At 45.2% G+C, this 25,304-nt stretch overlaps 2 protein-coding genes across 5 annotated transcripts in view; one reads left to right on the forward strand and one right to left on the reverse strand.

Annotated features, from left to right (window-relative positions):
- COL4A1 (collagen type IV alpha 1 chain) overlaps nucleotides 1–12,610 on the reverse strand; it is a 128,697-nt gene extending 116,087 nt beyond the window's left edge. For both annotated transcript variants that reach the window (XM_054224126.1, XM_054224117.1), the window contains exon 1: nucleotides 12,400–12,610. In XM_054224126.1, the coding sequence (XP_054080101.1) occupies nucleotides 12,400–12,462 (63 nt within the window). In that variant the 5' untranslated portion in view covers nucleotides 12,463–12,610. The remainder of the gene's footprint in view (nucleotides 1–12,399) is intronic.
- COL4A2 (collagen type IV alpha 2 chain) overlaps nucleotides 12,041–25,304 on the forward strand; it is a 147,603-nt gene continuing 134,339 nt past the window's right edge. The window contains exons 1-3 of one of the 3 annotated variants that reach the window (XM_054224104.1): nucleotides 12,041–12,208; nucleotides 13,128–13,232; nucleotides 13,373–13,433. In XM_054224104.1, the coding sequence (XP_054080079.1) occupies nucleotides 13,189–13,232; nucleotides 13,373–13,433 (105 nt within the window). In that variant the 5' untranslated portion in view covers nucleotides 12,041–12,208; nucleotides 13,128–13,188. Of the gene's footprint in view, nucleotides 12,209–12,478; nucleotides 12,728–12,760; nucleotides 12,859–13,127; nucleotides 13,233–13,372; nucleotides 13,434–25,304 lie in introns of those variants that run through there. The other 2 variants (XM_054224088.1, XM_054224095.1) reach the window with 2 other exon arrangements.

The following is a 25,304-nucleotide window of genomic DNA, read 5'->3' on the forward strand; positions in this document are numbered from 1 at the left end:
TGGAGATCAAACCCCTGTGGTCCCAGCAGGACAGGCCAAGGATCATCACAGAATCTTAGAATGGTTTGAGTTGGAAGGCACCATGAAGACCATCTAGTTCCAACCCCCTGCCATGGGCAGGGACACCTCCCACTAGACCAGGCTGCTCAAAGCCCCATCCAGCCTGGCCTTGAACACTTCCAGGGATGGGACATCCACAACTTCTCTGGGCAACCTGTTCCAGTGTCTCACCACCTTCACAGTGAAGAATTTCTTCCTGATATCTAACCTAAATCTACCCTCTTTCAGTTTGAAACCATTACCCCTTGTCCTTTCACTGTCCTTGGGCTCATGGGAAGCAGATGCGACTGCCAAGAGTCTGACACGGGATGTGCAGCCCACCAGCTGATCCACGCTCCTCTACCTCTCCCATGGGATGAAGGGCAGCGGGTGCTGGTCCCGGGGCACAGCCCTCCTGCTGGCCAGCCTGAGCCTCAGCCACGCTCCTTCAAGCTTCAAAATGCAGGTGCTGGCAGCCAGCAAAAGGCAAATGATGCTGATTCACCTGCAAGGCTTTACGTGTAGGAGGCAACAGCCAGGGAAGAAAAAGCTAGCACACCTTTTTCATATGCCACAGTAAAGCAGGTGTAAGGAGAAGGCTGAAACACCACCTATCCCACTGGGAGCACAGCACACATGGGGAGGTATGGGGACACATCTAAGTGCGGCTGTTGGTCTTACCCAGCCAATACGCTTAGAAATTATTTCTCTGCCCAGCTGGTATCTCACTATTTCACCACAACGTGCAAAGTGCCCTGACTCTTTTACAGTCCCATCCCTTTTCTGCCCCCCAAACAGAAGCAGGCAAATAAACAGTCTAAAGAAGCCAACACTTGTGTTAAGATCAAGCTTCTCCGTGACAGACCCAGTTTTACATTTAGTGGGTCACTAAATAATTCCTGCAGCCAGTCAGATCTTGAAGCATCAGCACCAAAATTCAGTCAAACAATTAATTCCTTTGAATTACCTAACATGATATTGGGCTATCAGATTAATAATTGGTACTGAGGGAAACAGATAGATCGCTGCCCAGCACCAGGGACAACGATGAGATTGGTTAATGATGAAGGTTTATCATAATTCTGCCTTTAGCATGGTGTGATTCAGATTTAAAAAATGTTTTCTTGGCAGCTTCCATCTAATACTATAAATCTAAGCACAGGAATTCTGCACTTTACACTTTCTAACACAGCAAATAATAGTGACGAGAAACAGATCATTTTACATGCAATATGATAAGTTCTTTTTTAAACAGTGGTGTTGTACCCAAGCTTTACACTTTACCTAACATTCTAGAAATTCCTAAGTTGTCTTCAGGTACAGAAAAACTCATGTAAGATGCTCACATTTTAAGTACATCACAACATTCAATTCTTTTCAGCAATACTTTACCCAATATATGTGCAGCTTCGCAGAGAACTCTGTCTTCATGACTGATTTGATATGATTTATATATCTTTCGATTGAGAACTGTGAAATAATTTTCTAGACAGCTGAAGAACATTTGTCAGAAATGGAGGGGCGTTATCAAAAACAATACAAGACGTGACCTAATCCCATATGCACCTTCCCATATCAATCAATTTCATACATTTCTCCTGGACAATATAGATACACACTGCACCATGTGCAAACCCGTTCCGTGTAATTGCCCATTACTGCTGCAGTGATGACACGCATCTGAGCGAGCACGGGGAGGGAAATGCAGAACTTTTCACATGTTGTTCATGAAATGTTCAGACTTTAATCTATGATAATGAATGGGGATTTACAAAAACAAAGAATTGCTTATGGGCCCTGTAGTACAGGGTAACAGTCCAGCTAAAATAAACCTGAGCTCAACAGAAGATAGATACCCAGTACATGGACTTTTTTTGGCACTGCATCAAGTTCTGCACGCTGTTCTGTTTTATAAGCTAAAACTATCCTAATTTTAACCAACAGGAGACTATTTATTAAAATAAGTGTTATTGATATATTGACATTAAACAAATGCCTTCCACTGCAACACAATCCAGACTTATATGCCTGTCAATGCACAGATGTGTCTCATATTGTGTGAGCGACTAAAATCGTGCACAGAAATGGTAATTCGCAAAGTCTGGACCAAAACCATAATACACTGGCTTTCATTTCAGACTGCACGGGGACCGTGTAGAAGTTCAGGCCTTAACATAGGTTCAGTTAGTCTTGACAATATCCTACATCTGTTTTCTGTAGTTGTACTTTCTGTGGGCCTGGCAGCATCCAGGAACAGCGTATCTACAGGATCCTTCTCCTCTTGCTCTCATATTCCCAAGTCCATTCCAGCACCGGCAGCTCCTGTGGTATTGGTGAGTAACTGCATCTGAATGCAAGGAAGGTGATTAGAACAAACACCTCAAGAGGTACATATGTTACCTTTACAAAGACTGTGGTGACACAAATGGGTACGAGGCAATCACTTGCTAGGCCCATTCCGGTAAGGATTTTATTTGAAGACGCTAGGAAGAAGTCATGATTCTTATAATGACGGCACACAGAAGCATCCTTACGAAACCATCTTCCTCATTTCTGACCTATGCAGTCTTCTGGCTTTGCCCTGTCACCATCATTTTTGGTCTCCTTGATGCTCTAGGAAAAATCCTTCCACAGCCTTAGCACCTTCAACTACTCTAAAAATGAATTAAACAGAAGCTGAAATCATTAGCAACTTTGAGGAACTGACCCTGCACCTGACAGGACAGAGGGCACTGAGCTAGAATCACTGAGAGGTTGGCAGCCACCTGCCTGCCCGTCTCAGCAGGCATCCAAAGCTTTTCTATGCTCACAACACATCCAGTCCACACAAGATCACAAGCTCTATCCCAAACAAGCACACCATTCCTGGAAAATGCATCAAAAATCAGCATCCACTGTTTGTCTGACCAGTGTGAATCAGAGCACATTCTCAAAGGCACGTCCCCAGCAAGACAGATTTGTTTTTCTGCGTGATTTGAACTATTATTTTGGCATTCTCAGGGGCATGAGCCGAGACAGTAACCCAAAGACTTTAGGCACTGATACAACATTTGCTATATCAACGAGGTCCATAATGGGAAGTAAGTTTTAAAATAGTAATAGAAAGTCACAGACAGTAGGATTACATTGCATAAGAATTAACATCACCAGAACCCATGTCTGAGTCTTCTCCCAGCTGGGATTTACCAGTAATGATCAGAAGAACAACCCCTCCCAGGCTGGGACTGCCAGCTGGGGGGTCCTCAAAACTGGTGGCAGGGGCCAAGAGCCAGAGTCAGCTCCCACAGTTGCTCTATAGCTAAGCAAAACTGTAAGTGCAGGGCTCTAGCACTTAGTCCTTTCCCTCTTTCCTGACTTTTTCTTTTTGTAATAACAGTTTTTGACAATCTCTTCTAATCCCTGGCTTCCAGGATGCTTCTTGCCCTGGTTTCTACTCCAACCCCTTGGGATCACTCACGCAGCCTTGACTCCTCAGAATCACTGTACCATTTAAAAAAAAAAAAAAAAAAAAAAAGATAAACACATAGACTTCCTAGGATAATTTTAAGCTTTTTAGTTTCTTCTCACTTTCATTTATACCTCTTGCTATTCCCCATTTTTCTCTAAATATTTCCATGTTGATTCCAAAAATGCAGCTGTTCTTAACAAAGATACAGCCTCGATATTCAGCTAAAAAAAAATGATAGTTTCAGTAAAAAAAAACAACTCACAATTTTCTGAAGCAGAGCTGAAATTTTACAAGTATTTACATAGTTTTACTCTTCCTTGCCTATTCTTACAAACTGTTAAAAACACACGTGCATTTACAGCTAAAAAGTCTTCTGAGTTTTGGCCCTGAATACTGCTTGCACATGGATCTTGGCTTTACAGCAGCCAGAATTTATCTTTTTTTATTCTGCTAGCAGATAACTGACTTACCATTGCCATAAAAGGGACAGAGCTTCAAGCACAATACGAAAATTCCTGGAATGTTTGAGTCTACCCTCACTTAGCTGATTTTTCCCTTAATATGTGCACTATGAATACAAACCATTAATGTACTAATTCTTCTTCAAACTTTTATTCTAATTCTTTTCAGCCCCTTAAGTCCATACCAGTGTAATTTTTCAGCCTTATTTGGGTTTCATTACACTCTTACGACTTGTTTCAATGCTTTTAGATTATCAAATATTTCAACAGAAGTCTTCAGTAGACTAGAAAACAAGTTTTCTTCCACTAGATAAACAACTGGACTAATAAGTCCAAAAGACTTACGATATCCAGTCAGCACATAGCTATCCAGTGAAAATGGGCTAATTTGTTTTATCCCTTAGCTACAACTGAAACATTTGTCATGACCAAAAAAAAAAAAAAAAAGAAAGCCTTTCTGCTATCTGTATACTAAACTAAGGACCCCATAAATTATCTATTAAAATAGAACCAGCTAATAAAACAATACATTTTCACCTAAGTTAGGGATTATTTGCATGAAAGAGAAGAGACTTCACTGTGAATTTCCAACATGAATATCTACAGAAATAATCCTCACATAAGAATGGCATCCACTATATTGATGAATTAGAACACTTTCATCCACTAAACCATTTAGAAATGCTCTACCAGGTTCATGCCCCGGTGTTAAGACAACATCCTCGTGTACAGAAGACATATGAGAAGGCACCTTGGCTAGGAGGAAGGCTGAGCATCTTGGTGAAACCACAGACCTCCCATGTAGCCAGAGAGATTATAGATCCCACAGCAGCCAAGACAAACACGGGCAGAGAGAAGCCTGGACACTGGTTTTTAAAGGTGGCAGAGGAGATGCAGTGTTCATTGCCCCGAGTCATTTTCTTCCAGCAAATGCTAGGGAACACCACCAGACTTCTGGTACGTTTTAAAAAAGTTCAACATCTACAGCTGATTTGTGGCTTTCATCATATCTCAATTCAGAGATGAAACATGGAGTATGCAAACTCGAGCTCTTCAGCACATCTCCTCTGCTCCCACTTTAACAGCTGGACAGGGTTCTCCACTGGGGTGACCAACTTTACCTAAAATCTTACTCCTCCTTCCCAGTCGTAGCATTTGAAATGTTCTTTAAGGTATACCTTGTTACCTACAGACAGGATAATGGATAGTTTGTCCCATGCTTAATCTATAAAAGGCTCTATCTCTTCTGAATGCAAAAGACCTAACTCACGAGGTTTTTAATTAAAATATTCTAGTTCTTTTTACTAATCCTTGTGTATTAAGCTAATTCTGGTATTTATTTTATAACTTGGATAATTTATTCTGCCAGTTCCCTCTCAGCCATCTTGAAAACCTTCATCTCAAAACGCTGTCTCTGTCACTGCTACTAGAGAATGAAAGCCACAAAAAGATGAAAGAAAATGAATTATTACTTTGCAATTTGTTTACTCCGCACACTTGACAGCACTTTGTGTTTTGTCCTTTACATTGTTCTACTGAAGATGCACACCCTTCCTCAGACCCTGCAAGAGGCAGTTTGCCAGCAGCAGTAAAGGTGAAGGCAGCAGGAGCCCGCACAGAGAGAAAAGGCAGAGGAAAGGAGGGGAACAGAGGATGTTTGGTGGTTCTTCTGTTGGATCCACCCAAAAAAAACCCTCCAGCCTACATAAAATTCCATAAAAGTAGCTGAATAACTTTGCTAAAACCACAGTTACTTAATGAGGCTGGCACAATGTTGGCAAATCTTACACAATTTTCCTCAGAACATGTGTGAGGACAGCATTCTTCTGATATGCTGCGTGAAGGTAACATAAGAAAAAATAAATAAAAGAAAAAGAAACCCTGTCTTTTCCCACCTCTCTTCTGGCTTCCCTCATCTCATCTTTGGCCATGTCTTTTTTGCTACGTTACTGTAAGGCAATCCAGGCCAAACCCAAAAAAAAAAAAAAAAAAGGTTTTTTTTGCGGGCTGTGCAGCCAGGCTGACTCATCTCCACCCGAGCGCATTCCCAGGCTGCCGGCTCCCACGGCACCTGCCGCCTGCTCCCGCACCTTGCGCCAGCACTGCACCCATGTCACTGCGACACCCCAGCATGGGTATAAAAGCAGGACGACAATTCTCATTTGAACCCTTAATTATAAGCTTTCAGATGCTCAATGACTTGGCAAATCAGAGGTGAAAAAGGGTATTTCCTACCACCACCACACATTTCACCTAAGCTGAGTTAATACAGTCTCAAGGTTTACAATGTTTCTGGCCCGTGTTGGGGATGGAAGCAGGCACAATGTAAGAGATTTCCTAAAAAATACCCATTTGAGATATTGGATCAATCAAAGTGATAATAAGTGAATCCAGAGCTGAACAGAGTATAGAAGTACAAGAGACTGGAAGCTAAAGTGCTTTTGAATATATATTACTGTACTTTTTCTTTCAATTTAGAAAATTTATCCAAATTCCCCCTTCTATAAGAGAATATGCCAGGGATAAAGGAAGATTAAAGAGTCACTTTCTTGATCTTTGAAACATTTACTCAAACCTGCTTAGTTATATACATGTATTTTTCTCAATACTAAATAGAAATTTAAAGCTAAAATGGACACATTTTCCCCCATTAAATCTTTGATCATCCTTTATCTGTTTATAAATGCCAGAAACAAACAGACAATGGTTTTTTGCACTACTTATACTCTTTATGAAGAACATATTTGCCTTTTCCTTTACTCCAAGTCACTTCAGATCAGAATGGCATAATGATAGTTAAAACATTGTCAAGATGTCAATTAACTATAACTTGTTCTGTATTCTACTTCCACATTGTCCAAGATACTGCTATATAAAGACTCTTGGAGGGCTAACGCCACATACTTTTCTGATGTATTAAATCACCAAGAATAAACCCAGCCGGTCACAACCCAGAGAAGTCAAAAATTTATCTTCCCACAAACATCGTTAACTTGCAGCAGTATTTCACACCTTCAACTACTCACTAAAGGCACAGGTTGTTATTCCAGTCAGGCCATAGCCCATGCCCAACTTCTTCCCTTTGACCAAATTTTGCAAGGTGTTAAGGGCCTTTGTGATGGGAAAGTCAACAGAAATTCTGGGAAGGGAGCACTGTGTAACTTTTAAATGCTGATGAAGTAAGTCAATTTATTCTCATGTTGAGGTTGTTTAATCTTCCTTTGTTTAGTCTAGTTCTATAAAAAGAACAATATTCATAAGCCTATCCCTAGAGATGGTTTCTGACATTTTCAAACAATTGTCTTAGCTGCCTGCAGCAGCCATCCTACATTTCTCTACCTGATCAAGGTAACTGACAGTGTATACATCCAGCCTAACCTGAGGCACTATATAACCTAATTATATCCCAGGATTATATATGCCAAACTGAGGAGCTGCAATGAAACACCACAGTAGTCCCGCAGACATTTGATACATACAAAGGCTCAGAAGCGAAAACCGTGCTACTTGGGATGACAGTCCAGGAACGCACTTGCGTGTGCTGACGCTCAACAGCTGGCTCCAGGAGAGAGCACGGAGATGGAGATGCACGGAGATGAGTCAGGACTGACTGCTCAGGGAGGCTCAGGGACCGCGTTCTCCAACACAGCTGGCAGCAAACAAGTATGTGTTCCCACCACAGCCTACCCTTCCCTCCTGACTCTGGCACCTCATGCCACGATGCTGCAGAAGAGGTGGCCAGAGGCAGAGGGGAAGCGGGCAGGGAGGACAGCGGGGCAAAGGATGTTCCCCTGGGAACAAGGAGTCACCAGGCCTGCCCCCTTGCTCCCAGAAGTGCCCATGCATTTTGCTCTGTATATATATATTTACCAAATGAGCCTCCACTTCTGAGGGTGGACAGGGAAATCCACAACTGCCACCTCCCCAGCAAGCACTCCTCGCCATGGGCTGGAAGGCCACCTTCCTACCCACACTGTCACGGCCCTCTGTGGTGCACCCTCGGCCACCCCAGGTCCCATACCCCTTCCCGCCAAGCCACCTCGCTCCAACAGGAGGAAAAGGGAGTGCTGCACTTCTCTTCAGACCCTCCCGCACCCCACCATATCCTGGCAGGGGGAACCAAACCTCATCTCCCATTTCCCTGTGAAGCCTTCTAGCCCAAGAGGTGCTTAATTTATAGGTAGTCATTTGGGTCTCTCCTTCTGGCCGCATCTTCTGAATTGAAGTGATCATATCTCCATCCTGAACTAAAACCTGTCAGGGTTTGTTAGACATGCTCTTGGTATTGACAAGTCCTTGAGCACATTCAGGGACAAGGATGTCAAACGGCCTTGGGGGATAGTTCTCTCCGCGTGGAAGACAGTGGCAGCCGGAGACAGGAATGGCTGCAGAAGGCAGGTGCCCAACCCAGCCTCACTTCACCAGTAAAAGGACACCCAAGCGAACTGCTGCCAGTCATTCAGACTCACTCATATGACTTCTCAGCCACACGCCAAAAGGCCAAGTCATTTCTTTTATCTACTCTTGGCTTACCTGCCCCGTACTTCTTCATCTCAATAAACCATTTTTTTTAACAAAAAAGGATCAGAAAAATCGTTCAGACTAGCTGAAAGCAATTATTTTTTTGCTTTTGGCCTACAATTGCATGTGTCAGACTGTAGCCCCAAATACAATTTAAAATTACGAGGGGGGACACAAAGAAGGCATGAAGGCGACACAGCAGAGCTGCCTCTGCCCAGTCGTGATGGAGCACCACTCCCCAGACGGGGCTTACCTGGGGACAGGAACCTCCTGACCTCCCACCAGTGTGTCCCCCCAGCTGCCACCACACGCTCGGCTCAAATAGCACTGGTGGAATTGGCATTGCCCTTGTGGAAAAAATTACGCAAGCTTTTATCACTGTTTTGGCCTGCCTTCTCCTAGTAGCTGGATAGAGTTTGCTGTCACATCTGGCCCAGCTCCTGTTCTGCTAACACTAAAAGTGGAAAGGGAGTTGGGTTGGGATCTCAGAGAGACCACTAAGCCCACCACTGAGCAGTGGCGGTCAGGGCATCTCCTCCATTCCCCCAGCATTACATGGCAGCCAGCCCACTTCTGTGGAAGGCTACTCACCCCCGGGCTCAAATGCAGCCAGAAGATCTTGCTCCACTGCAGAAAGCACAGGGAGACAGACGCTGCAGCGGCATCGACAAGGTACCGAAACACGAAACCGGGATTTCCATGGCATTGTCATCTCTCAACCAAGCAGTACTAATGTTAGGAAATGGACTTTCTTCAAAGGAAATAGCAGCCTGAAGAGTGTCAGAAATGAGAGCCCCTGCAGAGATCCATCAAAACAAGCTTCTCCTGTAACCGTCTCGCGGGACCAGTCTCTCAGCCTGACCTGGAAACATCTTAATCTACTGCCCCGTCTTCCACACTGCGCTCCTTATAATATGAAAATGAATCTCCTGAGAAGAACACAGAACAGTATAAAAACCCAGATTGGCTATAATTAATATTTTAATTATAATTGGTCAATGATCTCCAGAGGTCCCTTCCAACCCCTGTCATTCTGTGATTCTGTGAAAAAACAACACTGAGGTTCCAGTGCCACATCTGGATGCACTTTATAGTGCCACATTACAACCTGTGGGAGCTGCAACCCAGTAGCTCCTTTTTCTGTACTGAGGCATGTCATCCTGACAGTAGCTGGCTCAAGGCTGGCTTTGCTACGTCAAATGCCTGTGTGAGAGCATTCCTTCTGCATCTCCTTGTATGTATTTAATCATGGATATGTCAGTGATAAAAACAACTATTCACTCTGCCAGCCCTGTCAGACTGCAGAACCACCACCACCACCGGAGCACAGGCTGCTTCTGCTACGTTTGCATTCACAAGCCTCAGTTAGTTACCCCTGCACAACCACGATGCACATATGAAGAAACGTTTTTCCTGTAAGGGTGACCGCGCACTGGCATAGGTTGGCCAGAGAGGTTGTGGATTCTCCATCCTCGGAGATATTCAAAACCTGGCTAGACACAGCCCTGAGCAGCCGGCTGCAACTGGCCCTGCTCTGAGCAGGGGGTTGGAATAGATGATCTCCAAGGCGCTCCCCAGCCTTAGTGATTCTGTGAAGGACAATTAAGAATATAACAAGCTTGTGGCTGCAAAAATAAGGTATCTTCTTTTAAATCTAGCTAATATAAGCTATTTGGGGGAAGGAAAGAACCAGACTCATTTTTTTTTTTCAGGAGAAAAGTGGTTACTCCATTCAGCCTATCGCAAACAGTACCGCATACAACCTTGCCTACCACGCAGCCCTCTCCTAACACAACTACTCTTTAAATATAAACAGTGGGAACGCGTTCATCTGAGGACAATGCGAGCACTGGGCCAGCTCTGCCGGCTCTCCAAAAGCAGAAGTATGAGGTCCTGCCTAGGTGTACAATGGATCACACCACCCAGCCACAATCACTCAGAAGCATCAGCCCAGCTCAAGGACCTCCAAAGAGAAGCCCCCGGCCCACCACCCACGCCTGGTATGCTGCCAGCCAACAGCAGTCTCCGTCGCCTTTTGGGTAGTTGCTAGTGACGGGCTCCAGGGTGGAGCTGGGGACAATGCCAACAGAACTGAATTGACTGAAAGGCCACCCATGTACGGCTGACAGTTTATCTAAGGCAACAAAACTGCAACTTCCACAGCACACTTGCATTTCCCGGTGGCATGGTGAGGAAGTGTAAATCTGCAATCAGCACAGCACAGAAAGAACAGTTAATTATGGGGATAACTCCATAATATAATATGTATTTATACTATATATATGTATATGTAGTGTATATATATAATATATATTATTAATAGATATAATTAACAGCTCCAGATTACATTTTAAGGAATCTTCATTTTAATAAAACAATTTATCCAGCACATAAAGGACACTTCTAAAGCAGAGCCTCTTCAGAGTTGCTAGAGAAGACCTGAAATTGTATAATTGATATTAAAGTTTGCATCTTCTTTTAATAAGCACATCTTCCCTACGTAGCTTTCTGCCTCTGATTGACAGTCACGGTTTACCCAATGACTTCACTTCACAGTGCAAGACAGGAACATATCTCACAGGGACATATTTATACCTCTAGGAATACCAAATTCAGAACTCAAACGTGAACCATTTACTTCAAAAGATTTTAATTAATTAAAATTAATTAAATCTTGAAAGGAATACAGTTTAATCAGCTTAGTGCCAAGTGATGGGTGAATCGCCTAAGAGGTGCATCACCGAGTGATTTACTGCCATCACAATAATAAGCCTGATACTATCAGCCTAGGAGCAACAGGTAAGACATCAGAAGCTCAGAGCATTTCTTACTTCAGCTGATTCAAGGCGTACATACCGTCCCCATGGTCACATAGAGACACCATAATTCATTATAGAACCTCATTTCGTGTGAAACTGCAGAAATTAAGTTTAAAGCGAACCTTTCCAGTGCTTCCTTTACTAATTGCTAATACAAGATCCTACATCTATAGCAGAAAGCATGACAAAAATCCATCTGCTCACGGCTACTGAAGGGTTTTCTGCACCCCTGAATTTCACTATTACAGCATCAACCTAATCCAATGCAAGAAACCAAGGAGACACAAAAAGATGACCTATTTAAAATTATTATGTCAACTACCCTCTACTTGGAGGTACAGAAGGAACTGCGCAAATACTTCAGGAGAGCCAGGAGAGAGAGTCCTTTAACTTAGGGACAGCGGATAGCTAATATCTCAGTGATAAAATTAGCTCCCTGAGCAAAACTTTCAGACTGCTCGCATACTTTCGATTTTAAACGTCTGTGGCTGAATCTGCTTCCATCGGGAAAGGTGCCAAAAGCTCAACTTTAACCATTAACACCAGCAGCCTTCCTGGTCTCCAGCCTACTGCCCGTCGCGGGGGTCAAAGGCAGCACTCTGAGACCAAGACACCAACCACTTTTTTTTTTTTTTTTTCCCCTTGCCTTTCCCTCCCCCCCCCCCCCAAAACCTCACCTTTTTCTTTTTTCCGTTCCTTACCGCAGAAGCACAACTTACTACTTTTTAAATCCCCGGTGCGTGCGTGCTTTCTATTCCCGCCCCAGCCAGCGGCGCTCCTTGCCGAGCCCTGGGAGAGCGGCAGCGCGGCGGGGCCCGTCCCGCGGGGCGCTGGCCCGGACCCCCGCCGACACCCCGTGGGGAGGTCGGGACACCACGCGCGGTGCCGCCCGTCCCGCTCCGCGCCCGCGGAGGATGGGGGTAAGGCGACGAGCGGGCGCAGCCCCGCAGCGGGGCATCCCCGCCGAGCCCACCTGGCCGCTCCGCCTTCCCGAGAGCGGAGGCCCCGCGCAATTCGGGCGGGGGCAGAGAGCGGGGATGGGGGCTCCCCATCCCGTCCCCGCGTGGGTACCCCGCCGCGCCCCCCCGCCTTCCTCGCCCCGCGTACTCACCGCGGCAGAGACGGCGCTGAGCTCGGCGCTCAGCAGCAGCCCGAAGCCTAGCCAGAGCCGCATGCTGCCCGCGCACCGCTCCGCGCCCTCCGTCCCTGGGCGCCGGGGCTCAGCGTGGGGCTCCGCGGGGCCGGCCCCACATGCGCGCCTCTCCCCTCCGTGCCGGCCGCGGCGCCTGCAAATGCCTCGGGGGCGAGGGACTCGCCGCGCCGTAACCGATGGGCGGTGGCAGCCCCCTCTCCTCCCCCCGGGCGGGGACCCTGGGAGGGCGCAACCTCGCCCGCTCCCCGCCGTCCGCAGTTCCTCCTCCTCCTCCTCCCCGCCGCGGGTGGGTGGCGGGCCGGCGGCGGGGGGACGCGGGGGCGGGGGGGGACACGGAGCCGGGGGGAGGCGCGCCGCTTTCCTCGCCCCACACTACCGCTGCCGCCCGGGAGGGCAGGGGCAGCGCGGCGCGCAAGGGTGCGGAGCGGGCGGCGGAAGGGGTCGGGGCGGGGGGAAGGGGACGGGGACGCTGGCTCTGCCCGGTCCGTGGGGGTCCGCGGCCCCGCGGGTGGCTCCGCGCCCGGGGGACGCCGCGGGCTGAGCGAGGCGGGGAGCGGCGCGACCGACCTCCCCCGGATCGGCCTGGCCGGTGGGGCTGCTCGCAGCCCCGGCAGCGGCGTCGCCGAGCCCGGAGACCTCCGGCGAGGGGACCGGCGTTTACATGCGGGCTCTTCTCTGCTTTGCAGGGGGGGCCGTCCGGCGGGAGGAAGCCCTGAGCCCGAGCCCCCGGCCGGGGAAGGAGCAAAAATGGACATCTCGCAGCTTCCCAGTGCGCGTACTTTTATTTGTCAGTAAGTAATTCCGCTCGGCAGGCTTCTGGAAATAACAACTCTTTTAAAGTTGTATTGTCACCTTTAACTGGAAAGTTTTACCACGTGCTTGTTTTGTGCGAGCTGAAAACAATATCGTGTTTATTCACCTTTGCCTGCAGGGATCTGGGGGTTCTACTGATCCTGATGGAAGTTGTGCTGTCAGCCGTCAAAGTGGATGCTGTAAGTAAAATACCTTATGACTTTTACTGAGGAGAGAGAAGGAAAAAGCAGTTTCCTTGGTACGAGAAAGTGAGGAACTGCGTTTTCCTTTGCCAGATGGCTTATCTATCATTCCATTAAAAGAAACAACCAACACATCATCTCTGCAAGCCTTACGGATTACTGCCTTCAACAAAATGATGTTTAGCAGAGAAGCATAAGGCTTCAGTGTCAGGTTGTTTGAACTATTCCACTGTTACTTTTGCTCAGATTGGGTAATTTGTTAAAGCAATAGCAAAGCAATCCCCAGAACGTCTTCATTTTAACAGGAAAAGCACTGAGACAGATGGGTGGGACAAAAAGGCAGTGCTATAGATACGGGAGAGTACTTTGGAGAAGTTAACCTGCGGATGGAGTATCTTCAATTAAGTACAGACCTCAGCTGAGGACTGAAAAGTTGAAGCTCTGGCTGAATTTTACAAATCAGAGGCATACTTATATATAAATTGTTGTTTAAATTACATCGTTAAATCAAAAAATAAAAAATTGGTAAGTTAGATGCAACTATCTCCTTTAAGTGTTGATGTAAACAGAAGTTATTAAACTCTTGGATCATTGTCACAGAAGTGTGAAAGAAGTGAGAGGGTAATGTATATGGGAGTGCTGTGACAAAGCTTGTGAATTTAATGGAAAGATTTTCATTAATGCAAGTAGGCTTTGGATCAGGCCTGGATACTGCAGGCTGAAAGGTTGCTAAGGCTTGGTTTGTGCCTGCATTTGTCTGCCAGCAAGTGTGGGTAAGGCTCTGTGGTCCTGTGCGAGTGGGACCTTGATGACGTTTTTTCAAAAGCTATGCTACTCGTATTTTAATCCTACTGTCTGCAACTTTCACCCCATTTTTTATGACTTTGCACTCCTTATGGATGTCAGATGTGGTTACATCTTTGTGGTGAGATGGCATAATATGCTAAGGAATGGGACACACTAGGGCTTTTGCAGCAGGTGCGGTGACACACAGTAATTTTGCACTCAAGCTGCAGCTGGCAGGTAGAGCTTGTTTGTCGGTCTGCATGGCTGGTTGGCCTCTTCGTGACTGAGCAAGAGGTGGCAGGCTGGGAACCCACACCCCCATGGGAAGGGACGCGAGGAGGACCTTGAGTGTCACGTGCTACTTCTCTTTGCCATGTTTTGATAGAAACATCATTTTGCTGAGTAGTGCTAAATGGATGATAATATTACCACACGCTATTGAAACCAGAACAGGATGGTGATAATGCAAGTGTTTTAGGCCCAGTAATGAAATCACTGGGATCAGTTGACATAAAGAGGCGGCATTTGTGGCACGACTCTTCTTTTTATGAAGTTGTGCTGTAGCTTGCGTAGCGTGATACCTGAACTTTAGCTACAGCATGGGCTAATTCCTTCTCCTTCATGTTCTTGCTTGTAGACTGCAGGCTGCGGTGTTAATATAGCAGTAGAGTGAAGAGGTGGTGGAGCTAGGAACTACCTCGGTTAGTGGATGCAGTCTGATATGCATCCATGGCTACTTGAATTTCCACATGCTGGTTTTCCCAGAGTATCTTGGAAGAGTAAATTGGCTTGCTTGGAGGTCTAATTTCCCTGATTTAACAGTTCCTAAGGTGGTGGCAGTTTAGGAGATGCAACAACCCAGTGAATATGAATGAGGAAGTTTGGTCATGTTTCCATGGAAAATTAGAGCTGCATTGCCACCAAAATATTTATCCCCTTTTCCACATGTACGCCACTCCCTTCCCTTGGCCAGCACAGCTCTTGCTATAGTCATGTGGTGAACTGAATTGGAAAATTACTTGTTTAAACTAATCAGTACCCCAAAAGAGATGAGGGGTGAGAGCTAACTTTAGCCTGGATCAGATCACCACCTGTATTCATAGAAACTTGGGCTGGCACAGGACTGGGAGGAGGCAGCTGAGGGTGGGAGGAAGGGTGGGCTTGCTCCTTGTGGTGACAGCGCTGGTGGAGTGTGTTGGCAAAGTGACAAAGTAGGCACATGTGGGAAGCAGCCGCACCTGAGTAATTGCAGGTGGGTTGTTGGCAGTCATGTTCTTCATATTGTAATCCTGGTTGTCACATTGAATCTTCTATTATTTGTTACACAGATTAATGTGATAATGTTACAAAGTGTTTTATTAGCTGGGGTTAAAAAAGCTGCTATGAATTATTAAAGTCTGTGGGACCCGATCTTAAAAGTTATGGTTCTGCCTGTAATGAGACAAGCAGAGCTGCTGAGTTTGACAGCCATGTATATGTGAATGAGTTACAGCTGCTGGAGATAAGTGTTGTCGAATGAGTGAAACTGCACATAGGAAGAAACTGGAATGAGATTAAGGAGAAAGCTAGGAAGGAGGGAAAGGGAAAGAGAGGAAACTCAGAGCACTTGACTGGATGTCTTTGCTGGCAGGCTGCTGCTAGCTCTTAGGGAGATGGATGTTTCTCAGCAGAGAAATAAATGAGAGGAAGAAAAAGGAGGAGGATGTTTAGGATATCTGAGGACTGGGGAAGAAGACATGGTGTCTCTGGCAAGAGGAGAGGATGCCGATTGCAAGCTTGAGGAGAACTAAGGAAGAGGAGTCCCTGAATGGAAATACTAGGAGAGACAGCCAAATGGAGTGGATCAGGCCCCAGTTATCTTTAGCAGTCTTTGGCATACACTAGCTGGTGATGTTAAAGGCCTCAAATAACTTTGGAACTACTCTAAATTGTAGATTTAATAATTCAAGTGGCTTAAATAAAATTAAGTTGTGTTAACTACCCGAAGTTTAGGCGAGTTTGCAGATTTCTTCTCCCTCTTTCTGTCCCTGCGAATATACTGCATCCAAAATATAGTTCTTGGATTATTTTATTTTTCTATTCAGAGAGAATATATCTTATGCTAATGCTGATTTTTTTTTTTAAATCTTTCCCAAAGCACACTTATTCTTAAGTAGTTTTGTAACTTTTTGATTACTTTATTAGTGCCCCCTTACTATACTTTTTAAACTGCCCCTAATTAATTTTTTTTCAAGCTATATTCTAGTGGAAGCAGTGGAATCTCAGAAAAGAAGGGAATGACTGTCAGAGAAAAGAAAAAAAACTGAGAGAGAATAAGAACATGAGAACATAGGCAAAAATAGCCACAAGTGACAAGTCATAACTGTTAAAAGGAGAACATATATAGCTGTTTAGAGAGATTTATATAGAAAACTAACTAAGTTAATGCTCTAACTTAAAACGTGTCAGTGCTCTGTGACTGTCTTCCATCCAGGTTTTCCCGGATGTGTCCTGTTTTATTCCATCTGGAAACTTTTGTCTGGTTGAAACGGGAGAACCTTTTATGTTGACCCAGGATTTCCAGGCTGAAAGAAGGCAGGGTGGAGTAATCACTCGGCCCATCCTGCCGGCCATGTCCACTATGAATGTATGCGTCAGGATCATGGTGTGCAAAATGGGATAGTGCACGCATACTGCCCAGGTGATCTAGGAATGAGTCATCAATCTGACACAGCGATTTCTTCTGCCACATTACGTAGCACGTGCAAAGTGAATCCATGTCTTCCTGGAAATACCAGGCTCCCTACCCATGCACTGCTTCAGAAAGAGCTCTGCCTAGGAGATCCCCCAAAAAGAAACGTCACAATCCTATTTTAGAACAACTTCATTTGAGGCATTTCCACACTGGCAGACGTGCTTTATTTATGTCTGTTTAAATAAGTCTACAGTTTGGCTCATTTTCGAGTAAGAGTGGTGTTCCATAAGAAAACTGGAATAATTATACCTTGCAAAAAAGCAGCATTTTGGGGAGCCTCCCAGCATATCTGATCACTTTATTCAAAATCTCTTTGAATGCTGAAAGAATTATTGGGTAGTTCAGAGAGGACTCTTCTATGTTCAGTCACAGAGCTGTGAGGAAGGGGCAGCCCCATTAAAGAACTATGAGAAGTCCTGAGTGAAGGAGGTGTCATCCAGGCAGCTACCCCTCACTTTCACCGACACCAACAGCCATGCCTTGATCTGGCAGTGGTGTTTCCATGATGAGCGTCACAGTGTGCATCACGCTGTAGATAGGCAGCAGGACGGCTACCCAAATGGGATCAGAGTCAGGGTTTCACCTGTCAGCATCGTATGATGTCAGGCAGACTAAGACACTCACTGCAGGTGTTGCATACATGGAAATGGAGTCATGGTCCATAGCTTTAAATTCCTTATTTCTGGTCCTTTCTTTCTTGTATGCTGTCTGTTCCACTTGTCAGTAAGAGTTTCCTTAAATGTCTCTTTCCCTTGTTATTCCTCAAATTCTTCCTTGAATTTTTATTTTTTTTTTTTTGCTGCCGGGCCTATGAAACTAATACTCATCCTAATTTCTTATTAATTAATCATTCTTCCTAGGAATATTTCTTTAAGATCCATTTGTGCTATGTATTTGTGGATTAAATTAGAGAGACTATTATTTCTATACAGTCATATCCTAACACTGATTCAAGTTATTCATTCAAGGACTAAAGACAGGTTACACCAAAAGCAATGTATTATGTCTACCTGGAGTTAGTGATGAGGAGCTGGAGGTTCTCGTGCATGTCCATGTTCTTTAATCTCTCAGTGCAAAGCCACACGTAGATTCTTTACTCAGTTTTTCTTGTGAGTAGATCAGAAGCATGCTCAATGAATGTCTGCAATAATATATTCAGAGTAATAGTAATTTTTAGTTACTAAATGGCGTATTGTATACTCGTGCTTCATTTGGTAGGAGAAGAGACAGAGTTCTGTCAGCTTCCCATATTTCTCAGAGGTTAAAATGTTGACACTGAGAGACAAGAACCATGACAAGGTAAACTATCATGTAATAAAATGATCTTGTTATTTCTGTCACCTTACTCTGAAAGTAGCTGAAGCAGTTTCAAAAATTCAGCATCACTTTTCCTTGAGCTTTTAAAGTAGCACATCTGGGTTTTATTGTGTAGTAATTGCACCACAGGAAGTCTTTATGCATTATGGTGCAATGGCAATCTGCCATGTATTTTTTAAATTTTGTGCAACAAAATAATTTATAAGTCCAAACAGATTTGCCTTACCCAAAATGTAAAGGTGCATTGTGGCTTACTCAGTTATACTATGAGCAAACACGTGTGTTATACATATTTTAATTCAGTAGTTCAGAGCACAGTTTGTATTAGTGGATCTTTTTTTCTTCTTGCAGTAATGTATTTCTTGTTTGAGACCAGGCTATTCTTTGCTTTTGTTTTTCCAAGCCAAAAATTGGTCAAGGAGTGGAACATTCTTTGTATTGTGTTATACCGATCCAAGATCTTGGGAGAGTTCAAAGTTAATTTAGTAGCTTACAGTTACGATATCTTTGCTTGCCAAAGAAGGCAGCATATCTTCTCTAACCCCTTCTCCCTTAGGAAACTAATGCCTTGCGCTATTTGCAGTACCTTGTTTGCTCCTAAGAAGCAAAAAGCACAGTGAAATTTGCAGTATTTCCTGATGTTTATCAACAGTTATTTTCTTTAAAATGGCAGCAGCTAGCTGACAGCAGCAGTTGACTCAGCTCCCGGTGAAAGTATGTGATTTTTATCATGCAAACATTTCTGAGTGACTAAGGACCGACATTGTTGATTTTCACGTGCCCTTTTTTGTCTGGCTGGAAGCTGAAGGCGCTGGGTTGAATCACGACTGTGCAGGGGTATCTCCTTGTTCAGACCCTAGAAACGATGTGTAGCAAGGGGAAAGCTCTTGCGGAGAAGCGAATGAGCAAACTTGTGTTTCCTTGAGTAATTGCACATACTTCGCCTGAACCCTGTTTTTTCAGCACATCTTCCCCTTTTCAACACGAAGTGGTGTTTCATGAGGCTACTGCATTTTCTGACCACGCTTGTGGAACATCCTGGGAAGGAGGGGAGATGCGGCCATGGTTTCCTCAGCAGCGGTGCAGGGTGCTACTCCTGGTAGACAGGAGATGGAGGCTGGGGTGGGGAGGCGGGCAGGGCCCTCACCATCCTGGCACGTCCCTACAGCACATAACAGGTCTGGGGATGGTCGTCGCAGTCAGACACAATCCTGGAGGGCTGGGCAGGGCCATGGGGATGGGGACAGGCCGAGGCCAGGCTGGGACATTGGAGTCTGGGACATTGGCCCACAGGTGGAGGTTGGGGGGGCCCCATGGCCTGGCACAGGCATGGCTGACCCCAAGCTGAGGGGGTAGCCCCACTTATCATGCTCCCACACAGCTTGTTTCGCACCCCTCTGCCAGGGAAGGCTGCGCAGCTGCAGCAGGAGCTGGCCCAGTGCCCAGGTGGCCGGCCAGCTGGCCCCGGGGCTCTGCTGGGGTGGGACCGGGAGCTGGGCCCCAGGCCACCGCCAGCAGTAGGTTCTGGTGCAGGCTGGCTAGGCCGGGGGGAGGCCGGGGGGCAGGCAAGGCGTGCGCTGGAAAGGCAGACCTGCAAGTTTAAAATGGGGTGGAAATTTTAGGGAAATCAGCATGTTTTAAGAGGGCCAGGACAGAATTTCAAAATGGACCAGAGACTTCTCAATGAAGGGGGAGAGGGACTTTTTACCAGGGATTGTAGCAATAGGACAAGGGGTAATGGTTTTAAACTGAAAGAGGGGAGATTTAGATTAGATATTAGCAAGAAATTCTTTCCTGTGAGGGTGGTGAGGCGCTGGAACAGGTTGCCCAGGGAAGTTGTGGATGCCCCATCCCTGGAAGTGTTCAAGGCCAGGCTGGATGGGGCTTTGAGCAGCCTGGTCTAGTGGGAGGTGTCCCTGCCCATGGCAGGGGGTTGGAACTAGATGGTCTTCATGGTCCCTTCCAACCCAAACCATTCTGTGATTCTATGAATTGAAAGGGCAGTGTTATTTGGGTTTTCTTCTCCTGACAGAGTTCCTCAAAAAGGGACTTTTTGTCAAGAAAAAACCCCACGATTTTCAACATAAATTTACCAATGAGTTCTATTTCTATTTTAGACATACGAGATCAGAAGAACATTTAGATCATCGTATCTGTTACCAAGGATGTACACTTACTGGGATAGGCGTCCTATCTATTCATAAATGATTCCAACCTTTATTTTAAAGTAGCGTTCTGAAGTCAGCAAGTAAAGATCGTTCAGATAAATAGGGCTTGGCTTATTTTTGGCAAGTCTTAGCTGCAGATCATGCCCATACCTCCTCTCACCATTGGTTGATGGAGCCAAGTAATAAATTCTTTATTCCAACTATACTTTTCCTTTATATTTCACCAGGCTTTTAAAGGTTCTTTGCTGGTCAAAATTGCCTTCTGACTATATAATCAGGCTGTATACAAAAAAGGGATGTCAGGCAAAGTGAAATATTTTGGATACAGCACAAGCCCTTCCATTTGGCCTGTTCTGCAAATGTATTTTTTGGTTTTGTTTTTTTTTCTTCTTTTTGTTTGTGTCATTAGAAAACAACTAGCTGCCCCAGGTTTAAGCCTTGTCCCAAAGCTCTGAGGCTGTGACGATTGATGTCCAATGCAGTTCCTTGAGCTCCTGCCTGTCCTTGTCCTCGGGAGGCCGCAGCTCTGGGCTGGGCAGGAATCTGACCCCCTCGCTGCACACTCCAGCCTCCTGCGGAAATACAGGCTTAGAAACAAACCTGCTCTTCATCAGGGATTTTTTTTTTTTTTTTAAAAAAAGAAAAAAAGAAAGAAAAAAAAGAAGGAAAAAATGCATCTGTACAAATTGGTGATTCGCTGCCTGTACCGCAGGAGTCTCTGTTGTCGGGTCCTGCCCACGCTTGCCGTACCTTGCAGCTGTGGGGAGCAGAGTCGTTTCTTAAGATAGGGATGGGAAACTGGGAAAGCTCAGCAGGCTTTCCCGGTCGTGCTCCCGTGTACCTCGCTCTCAGCACAGTGTTGGCTCCTACTGGTCTGCCTCTGCAATCCCCGGGCATGCTGCAAACAGATGAGGAAAGGCATTTTTACATTCGAGACACAGCCTCACTGACCCTGCGTAATTGATGTTCAGCCACCTGGTCCGAATCTCACAGCACCCCGACCATATGTGCAGAGACCCCGGGGAGCAACTCTGGGAGGAAAGCGGAGCTGCTCGTCGGGGCTGCCGGCGAGTCCCAGGCTGAGCCGCGGCGAAGGGAGTGGGCAGAAAGGAATGCCGCTCCCGCGCAGGGCTGGGAATAGCCGCTGGGGCCACGGAGCATGGGAAGCCTGCATATCTCCCCGAGTCGGCAGCCAGAGAAACAGTCTGCTGGAAACAGCCCAAACATCTCTGCATGACACTTGGAAAATCTCAAGTGACGCTGGCTGGAAGAAGGAAGTGAAGGGGGAAATTTAAGCGTTTCCCTTGCTGTGTGGGGCTGAAGCTGGGTTTTCCCCAGGTCCTTTGCAGGTCTGTGGGAAGAGTAGGTAGAAAGTTGCCCAAACCTTCTGTCCTCTGTATGTGCCCATAAGGTAGCCAGCACATCTGTTATCTCTCAACTTGCTAAAGCCCACGGGCTGTTTCGTCCCTGACTGCGTCCCTTGCAGAAAACCGCAGAGTCCCAGGTGAATTCTCTACCCTTTTGGTCAATTGGCACAGTCTGTCCATATCCGTAACTGTAATTAGCTTTGGTAATTAGCATGCTTAGTTTCCAAAACAGGGTGGCCCCTTAGGGGCTGCCTGTGGTCCTTACATTATGCTGACTCCTGCACCATGCCCAAAAATGTCTTTGCTGAAGCAAAGCAAGTGAAAGCTCCCTAGCCCAAGGAACAGGCATGCACAGGACCTTTCTGACAGTGAAACAGTACAGAGCATCAAGCTGCAGGGCACAGGGCTACTTAATACATTGGCATGGAGCACGCGTGCCTCAGACTGTGACATTTAACTGTCTGGAAATCAGAGCCCACTCTCATTTCTCACGTGCATCAGTGTATTAGGTAGTTTCACCTGCGTAGGGTTTAAATAGAAGAACTGAGCTCCTTTATGGTTAGGTGCAGAAAATGTCAGTTAGCGTTCTGAATACTTGTGGATTTCTTGGCAGCAGTATTGCCATGTTACCCACTCAAACAGGGAATCTATGCCAAGGAAAACCATAACCCCACCTGGTAGTTTTGTTTTTAAGCTTTATGTGATGTTTCGTGGAATTATTGTGCCCTATTTGTTGATACCTACACCATCTAAGTAAAATAAAGAACAAAAATAAGCAAGTAAATAGATGGAAATGGCAACAGGTCACAAACCAAATTGCAAAAGGAGAGGTGCCAAAAAAACATTTACTAGTTAGTCCTCTTTGTCGTGCCTAAGTGTTAGGAAAATAGTCCTTCCCAAGGCAAGGACGGTGACTAGAGTATGTAGCACTTGGCTACACGCTCATTTTCTGGTGGCTTATGCTGCACTCCCCAACTGCACTTTGATCTGTTCTTGGAGAGTACGAACACTGCAGTGCATCTCCTTCAACTGCCTCCCTCTCCAGAGGGACTTTCTGTCTGCGTGGAGTGGTCAGATGAGGGGAATTGCAAAAATGTGCTCTTTTACCTTCTGGTTTTAGAATAAAGTCAAGGATGGGTGAGTAGTAGAAGGGAGTTTAATTGTCCTCATCTGATGTGAGCAGGGGTTTTGTCAGTCACACAGTGGCTTCCAGTCTAGATTTCTTTCTTACTTTTCTATTCCAGTCCTTGCCTATGGCAATAGTTTTGATTTATTTGGTGGATCGCAGCCTCGCTGCCTTATCTATGAAGCTATTAATGCTGCCTCTTAAAAAAAAAAAAAAAGTCATCTTCTATACAATAGTCTGCTTCGCTTTTGCCCCAGTCTTAGAGAATAAGGAGAGGACTTCTTGGGACTCCATCCTTTCAGTGACCTAGGGACTGAAGGATCGGTACCCCTTTCCTCTAAGTAAAAGGACTTAATTAGACTCAAAGAGAGTGCAATATGGTACTATTTCCACACATCAAACTATATATACCTGAATCCCTTCCAAGGAATGATTATTTCAATAAACTTTTGTGGCCAATGGACTGAGGAACAATCTGGAAAAAATTGTATTTCTCTGTAACGTTGATTTCCTTTTATGAATTTATGCCATCAAATTGAGATCCAAACATCTTATACCATCTGTCCAATGCATGCTCTGACCAACACCAATCTGTTTATTTTTTGATGTAAGCAAAAGAGTTTAAAGTTTAAACACTTTGTTGTTACTTGTTCATAATAATCCTGTTTGTGCCTTCAAGGGCATAAGATAGTAGACATTCTTGACAAGGTACGTTCTATAGTCTAAGATGTTAGAGAACTTCAAGAAAATGTTACCTCTGCTTTCACAACTCTAATCTCTTGCTTGAGGTTTGTATTGTCCCTTAGGGACACAGTGCTACATAGGGTCACCGTTGATTAGATGGATGATTAGTAAGGTAGCTTGAGGCTGGATCATAAATCACTTTGAAGATCGGGACTGTAGGGTTGAATTTGTCTGAGTGAGGAATCCCTGTGAGCCCTACAGCAACACGCTTGCATGATCCTGCGCTGCTTAATAGGTATGCAGGGCTTCATGCTTTGAACCAACTGGTCTGTTGATCTTTTTCCCCAAGGAAAAAACATACAACAGTTACTATGACCAAATCACAGGCAGTCAGAAACGGCGTACTGGCATGTTGGGAGCTCTTTGTGTTTAGAATCCAGTTTCCATGAGGTGGACTCCAAGCTTGTCAGCTGCTTCATTGGAAGTATACCATCTCAAATTAGGGATGATGTCATTTTTATTACTTCTTCAAGGTATTTAATTTTCATTTAATGTGATTTCCACGTTAGTCATTTATCATTCACTGTCTTCCATATAGCCAGTAACATGTGTAAACAAAGAGAGAAAAACTGAAGTACAGCCATCATTTGTTATGAATAAGAGGTAGACTGAGATCCGCCCCAGCCATGTACTCCTAGCCTGGAGGCTACCAGTCTTTCATTAGGCTTTGAAAAAAATGTTCCATTAAGGCAAGGACACATAACTTCATAGAACAGCATAATTAATTTGGAGAGATTAAAGCTCATCCTTTTCAGGAGATAAAGGGATAGGAAAATGCACATGCCAAGTAGTTTCACTACTTACCCTGCAGGCATAATCTGTGGAGAGATTACAGTGCTGCACGCAGACAATGCGCAACTCCATGGTAATCTATTCATCTATGCAGAAATGTCAACTCCTCAAACCCATTTATGTACATATAGAAGAAGCAGTATTTTTTTTTATTTAAAGGGGGACAGGGACCCTGCTAAGACTATTCAGCTCTCATCTCAAGACCCCTCACTGTTTGCAGCTTCTCTGTAAACATAAACTTTTATCTTTGAGGAAAGTCCTATTCCTTAGTAGCTGAGAAGCCAGGCCTGGGACTATTCCGTTGTCTTTTTGTGGTCTGCTTGCCCTGAAGTTGTTTCAGCTGCACAAATCTTGCTGTTCAATCTCAGAATTTCCACTGCATCTTCCTACTTCCAAGTTTGCCTGCTGTCAAAAGGGAGTACCGTTTTCCTGCAAAAGGTAAAATGGTGAATTAAAATAGATGTGCAAGGTTCTTGCTTTTTTTTTTCTTTCTTTCTTTTTTGCATGAAAGACCAACTCAGCTTTGCCATAGCATGAAGAAATTTCCTTTTTTCTGGCACTTCAGAACCAAATGTAATTTTAGATAGTCTCGTTAGCCTTTGCAGAGGGCCTGGTTAGTAACGTCAGCTGTCCCTTGCGTCTTTCAAATAAGCAATGTACACGAAGACACTGCTCCAGAGCACAAGCAGGAAAGACTTCTGACCTTTTGATCTGGTGATCTGTTCCCAAAATCTCTGCATGTCCAAAAGCAGCAAGACAAACACCAGAAAACTTGGAGAGCTGAGGAAAGGGGAAGCTCCAGCGTTTCACAAGCAGAAGCGGAGAGCAGTTCCC

The sequence above is a fragment of the Rissa tridactyla genome, chromosome 1 (assembly GCF_028500815.1).
Source record: "Rissa tridactyla isolate bRisTri1 chromosome 1, bRisTri1.patW.cur.20221130, whole genome shotgun sequence".
In the NCBI taxonomy this organism is placed as follows: Eukaryota; Metazoa; Chordata; class Aves; order Charadriiformes; family Laridae; genus Rissa; species Rissa tridactyla.